Source organism: Xylocopa sonorina, chromosome 9, assembly GCF_050948175.1.
Source record: "Xylocopa sonorina isolate GNS202 chromosome 9, iyXylSono1_principal, whole genome shotgun sequence".
In the NCBI taxonomy this organism is placed as follows: Eukaryota; Metazoa; Arthropoda; class Insecta; order Hymenoptera; family Apidae; genus Xylocopa; species Xylocopa sonorina.
This window is the reverse complement of record NC_135201.1, coordinates 1,218,078-1,224,118: the sequence shown is the minus strand read 5'-3', so window position 1 is coordinate 1,224,118 and position 6,041 is coordinate 1,218,078. Positions and strand designations below refer to the sequence as shown.

At 30.8% G+C, this 6,041-nt stretch overlaps 1 protein-coding gene across 1 annotated transcript; it reads left to right on the top strand.

The window, feature by feature from the left end:
- The first annotated feature begins 893 nt into the window (after positions 1–893).
- On the top strand, positions 894–2,799 carry LOC143427169 (serine protease inhibitor 3/4-like). Its single transcript, XM_076901101.1, has 8 exons — positions 894–923; positions 1,039–1,221; positions 1,330–1,540; positions 1,675–1,889; positions 2,009–2,194; positions 2,274–2,447; positions 2,627–2,632; positions 2,728–2,799. Exons 1-8 carry the CDS (start codon positions 894–896, stop codon positions 2,797–2,799), a joined length of 1,077 nt encoding a protein of 358 aa, XP_076757216.1.
- The last annotated feature ends 3,242 nt before the right edge of the window (positions 2,800–6,041 follow it).

The window sequence follows — 6,041 nt, the reverse complement described above, 5'->3', positions numbered from 1 at the left end:
AACGCGATAGCTATGGTACAGTGTAACAATAAATAAATTTATGGGTAAAAAAATTTTTAAACACAAAACGTTTTAAGCCTACTGTTATTATCACTGTCATTATTTGTCAAATAGATGGTGGCAATACACTTATCCTTAACAACAGCAATGCCCTAAGAGCCGTTGCTTTCACTTTCCTTTAGAATCAAATTCCCAAAAGGGTTTTACTAACATAGACCATGTTATTTTCGGAGCATGCCATTGTTCAAAGTCGAGGCGTTTTTCGAACTATTGCTTGTTATGGTCATATTGAGAGACTCGAAATTTCCCTGCGCATCACTTGGCGGTGCAACAGTAGCATCAACTGACCCTCGCTGTTCTTGTTATTAATAACTTAATGTACTAGTTAAACAGTACAATTAATTCGATATCCATCCATAATACAATTAAATACTCACTGGTCATTAATTCAGCGAGTGAAACGGAACATACATAAAAAGATATGTATAGAATCAGGCGAATGTTCATTAATCGTTTCACATAGTTGTCGCCCGTCGGTGGTTTATCTTTCGTGACAAATTAATCTTCGTCCTTGAATCCCTGAAATCGTAAAGGGCCTGCATAATAAATACCGCAGAAGTCGAGTAGCTTACACGTTTTCCTTGTACGTATGTCCGCACCTATATTATTTAATGTGTAAATGACAACCTAACACACAGTATCTATATTTAATAAGTCAAACATATTTTAACATTAATAACGCAAAAAAAATTTTATGATAGATTGTATAGTAAATAATAGTAAGGAAATAAATTATTCCAGTACTAGAGACTCTTCTGGTAGCAACATTTGCCTTAAAAACAATGGCAACAGTAAGGAATGATGTTGATGCCATTCTTGCTGTTGCAGAGAGCATGAATCGATTCTCTTCTTCATTCTTTCAGGTAAGAAAATCTAATAATGAGATTACAATAAATTTTGCCCAAAAAGAATGAATTATTAGCTAAAACTAAAAATTGTTCAAAGTGAATACTATATGAATAAAAATTCTTTATGTAGACTGTTGCAGAAGAAAATCCATATAATCTTATAACGTCCCCATTCAGTGCCGCTGTTACCCTTGCTATGGCTGCTTATGGAGCAGAAGGAGAAACAGATAATCAATTTAAAAACATACTCCATCTTCCATCTGAAAATAACCTTGACATATCAAGCTATCAAGCAATTATCGATGATCTGGATGTAAGAATATCAACTTTTTTTCTTTATTTCAAAAACATTCGTTACCCACACTTATTTTTGATTTATGTTAGGTATGTCTCAATTTTTTTTTTTTCTACTTTAATTTAGACTGTTCAAGAAAATGAACTCCGCCTTCTAACTAAAATATTCGTACCCAATGAATTTACTATGAAACCAACTTACAAAGATGTAATAAAAACTTACTTTCGTTCAAGTGCACAAGCAGTAGATTTTACTAAATCTCAAATAGCTGCAAATATTATTAATACATGGATTCAACAAAATACAAATAATCTTGTTAGAAACATTGATACACTTGGTTTGTAAATTTTTCTTTTTCACGTTTTTTTTTTTTTGTAAAAATAGAAAACATTGGAAAATTTCGTAACAACATAATTAATGAAAACTAAGAATCAGATAAAAGAATTAATTGATGTTTGTCTTCTTAAATAGATGATCTGGATGACAGGACAAAACTAGTACTAGTTAATGGGATGTATTTTAGAGGTCAATGGAAAGATAAATTCAAGCTTTCTTTTACACAGGATAGGCCATTCTATATTGGTAACTCTAGAGTAGAAAATGTTCCTACAATGTATAGACAAGATACTTTTCGGTATGGTGAACTCTATGATTTAGATGCTAAATTCATTGTAATACCTTATAAGGTAAGTTTCAAAGAAAAAGCAATAATGTATTAAATGAATTTATTACCTGTTGCAATTGTTGAATTTGTTACCACTTTGCTACTTGTGAATGATATGATTAAACAAATAAATTTTTCTAGGGCGCGGAATTGAGTATGGTTATAATTCTTCCAAATGCAATTGATGGATTGGCACAAGTTGAAAAAAAATTAAAAAATGTAAACTTAGCTAATATTTTACATCAAGGATATGAAACTAAATTAAGAATCTATTTACCAAAGTTCAAGGTGGAAAGTACACTAGATCTTGAGTCTGTTTTACAAAGGGTATACACATATGTAATCATATAATATGGAATTCATTCAAAAATGAACATTCTTATGCTTTAATTATTATTGTACACAGATGGGTTTAAGTGATGCGTTTACTGAACGTGCTAACTTTTCTGGAATTTCCAATAGAGCTCTACAAATTTCTCAAATTTTGCACACAGCATACATCGAATTTGATGAAGAAGGCACTACAGCTGCTGGGACTGCTGAGATTAGCCGTAAGTATTTAAAAGTTACCTTGTATAATGTATATTGCGAAATTATGCATGACACTACTTTTGAAACTCTTTTATTTAAAGTGTACAAATTTTTAGAAACTATATGTATCATATGATTTCATAATCACAATTATTGTGCGTTGTAATATAATGTGTCAACTATTTATAAATAATATGCGTAGTCTATGCATTTCCATTTAAATTGTAGCATACAGTAAGTATAATTCAAAGAATTTATGTTATTAGCTCAATTTCAGTTTTCACTTTATGATTCTTCCTAAGATGTTTGGAGAGTGTTGCGCTCGATAGATGATTCATAATGTGCTTACATATAAAAGTAATAATTTAGAATGCCTCCTTATGTTCAAGTTGCTATATTAAGTAATTGAATAGTGTTCGTCTATGTCTTTTAACTGGCGTGTTCAATGGAGTTCAGAGACAGGGTGAAAAGTCTTGAAATTGTCTTTAGAGCTTATTTTTTGCTGTGTTCGCAGGGGTTTCTCGACCGAGACTGAGGTCTTTACTTCAACGGCGTGCTATGTTCTTGACAATTTTTTTATTGGCAATTCTATATTTTGTTGTCTGCCGTCCAATTATATTTTTGACTTTAACCACCGCCTTATTAGGGAAGGACGGTTTTTAGTTATTACCATATTTGGTAATGTAGTGAGATCTCCGCTGGGCCTGATATCTGTACCGTGCGGCCGCATGTGCCATGGAGGCCGTTGAAGAAAGTTAATTACTGCATGCCCGGAAAATATTAAAAGCTTGAAACGGTTTCTTAAAACTGGTTTGATTGCGGCGCAAACCATAAATCGAGCTAACTATAATATTTGTAGCGAAAGGCCTTCGAATCCGAAATGAATAGGGCACATCATATTATGCACCGTTACGCTAATTTTAACCAATTTTATTGTACAATATATTGCTTGATATTAGTTAGATTAATTTTAAGAAATTAATTTTTTTACATGCAGAAAAAAGTTCTGATTACCTATATCGTATTTTAACACCTGCCAATGTTGAATTCAAAAAAAGATATGACAGAAAGGGAACGAGATTTTTATGCGTGATATAAATCTAATTACTTTTTGTTATATATTTATTACAATTATTCCCTTATTCGCTTAGAAAGAACATATATAAGAGGTAATTTTAAAAGTCATAGTAATTCAGATAAATCTATTGCTTAATAGCATACTATTTTCGCATTAATTAGCATTTGTTCTGTCATAATGTATGTTGCAATAAATTCAGTTTATACTGTTCTGGGTAATAAGAATAGGCAAAAAGAAGGTGGCAGTAACATTGCTTAATTGAAATTGGGGTAATCAATATAGAATCTTTTTGGGGTGTGAGAAGCTGCATGATATGGCAGATAGAAATAATGACTGCCCATCCTTTCTTTTACAAATTGTCAGAATAGTAAATCCAGAAACCGAAGGCAGTAGTGTTGTTCCAATATTTATTGGGTCCTTAACCAAATTTTGTTTAACTTCACCACTATTTTTCTCCTTGTACATTACTGATAGTAGATATAAAATATTTAATCCACAGTGGCCAAAGGTATAAAATAAAAAGTTCCTCTAGTAATAACAGAATATTATAGTACATGGTACGTATAATTTAAAAATGGCTCTTTCCATAAATGTCAGGCATTATGTAAAAATAAATAATTATATTACAACTTTTGATATATACTTAAAGATGATTAATTTTTAATGAACTTTTAAATAGGACATTTTATAAACTATATGCTAAGAGACGGTGTTTTAAAATACTATATAAACAGGTGTTGCATGTAGGATAAAAAAGAGAAAAATATATCATTAAGGGAAAATTTAAGTCATTTTATTATTATTAAAGCTAATGAATTATTGTTATTGTTTCAGCATTGCTTGGCTATACTCCTCTGGATTTACCACCAATGGAAATATCAGTGGATCATCCATTCATCTATAGTATCATCAAGACAGGGGAAATCGATGTAGAGTTGCTTAGAGGACATATTGTCGATCCCCAATCAAATTAATTTGCGCAATTTGAAGTGATTCTATAATTTTCGTACTTAATTACTTACAAACATTATCGAAATGCTTTCATACACTTTCATATGCAGCATTCGTATGATAAGTAATAATTATAATAACAATTTATACCTACCGACTTAACATTGCAACATTTATAATATACTAGTGTTTCTGCTGAACTATGTCTTCTCAAAATCATAAAAAAATGTTATGGCGCAACATAATTGCTAAGAATACTTTGATTGAATGTAAGCTATAATTCTTGTTGCCATTGAAATTCATTAAAGCCTTTAATATTCTCGATATATTATTACTGAATCGTTCACGCCTCACGAAAGCATAAAGTTATCCCATACAGTCGTGAGCTATCTTCTCAGAGAAGCACTGTACCCTTTAATGAATTAACTCTGATTCGGTTTCCGTAATGTAACAAGTATTTTTGGACACTACAAATAATAACAACAAAGTGTTAGTAGAAGAAGGATATAACAGTAATTATTACATTCGAGTGAATATATAGTATAATTGCGAAATGAAATTAGAAATCAGAAAAGCCAGAGTCACCAGTTACAAGATTAAAAATGGAATTGGTACTTAACAAACCAAATCATCAGCCATTCTACTATAACTCAATACACGATAACATAATGGACGACAACCACAATAACACACGGTAAGATGGTGGCGATACCATATCGGCAATGTAGCGACACTTCCGAGGAGTGTCAGCAGATTCGTAGCCATCTGTGACCGCATTCGTTAGCAAAAATGCCGGCACGCATTGCTAGCATCTAGTCACCAGCGTAATACCACAGTATACAGTAGCGAAACTTTCTGCCGGTAACTTTGATGTCGGTGTTCCAAAAAATTGAGTGCGCATGCGCGTTATAAAAATCCAGATCGCAGAGCCATTTGGATTTCAATCTCACTTGCATTTTTTGCTCTCTATCTGCCCCACTTATTTTTACATTTAGTTAATCCAAATTTAATAAAAATAATAAATGTATTATTTCTAATACACTAAAAAATAAGGAAAGAAAACAAAAATCGGAAAAATATAAAATACACATGTTACTATGACTATAAAAATGTAAGAACATAAATATTATATAAGATAAACAACAAAAGAAGCAAAATATAATGAAAAATACAAGATATACATATATTATACACTGCTTATTTTACTTTAAAATTTAATTTTAAATTATTATATATATACCTATATATACAAATGTAACATACTTTTTACTTTAAAACATACTTTTTATTAAAATGAAAGCATATTTTATTACAATGAAAGTATATGTAATCTTATTTTTTGTTTCTTGTTTCCTTCTTTGGTTTCTAGTAAGGTGGATCGAGTAATTAAAATATAAAACAAGCAATGCTCTATTTTGCGCTGTTAATTTTTTAACTTGTTCGCATAATTTTTTTATTCTGAGGCTATCGTCTAACAATTTCTTTGTACGAGTTGTCACCAGGCTCATTTTAGGCTCCTCAGCTTCTGTAATATTCAAATCTGTCAGATTCATAAAAAGGATTTTTAAATATATGATATACAATTATGTAATTATAAATTAGCTGGCACAAAAT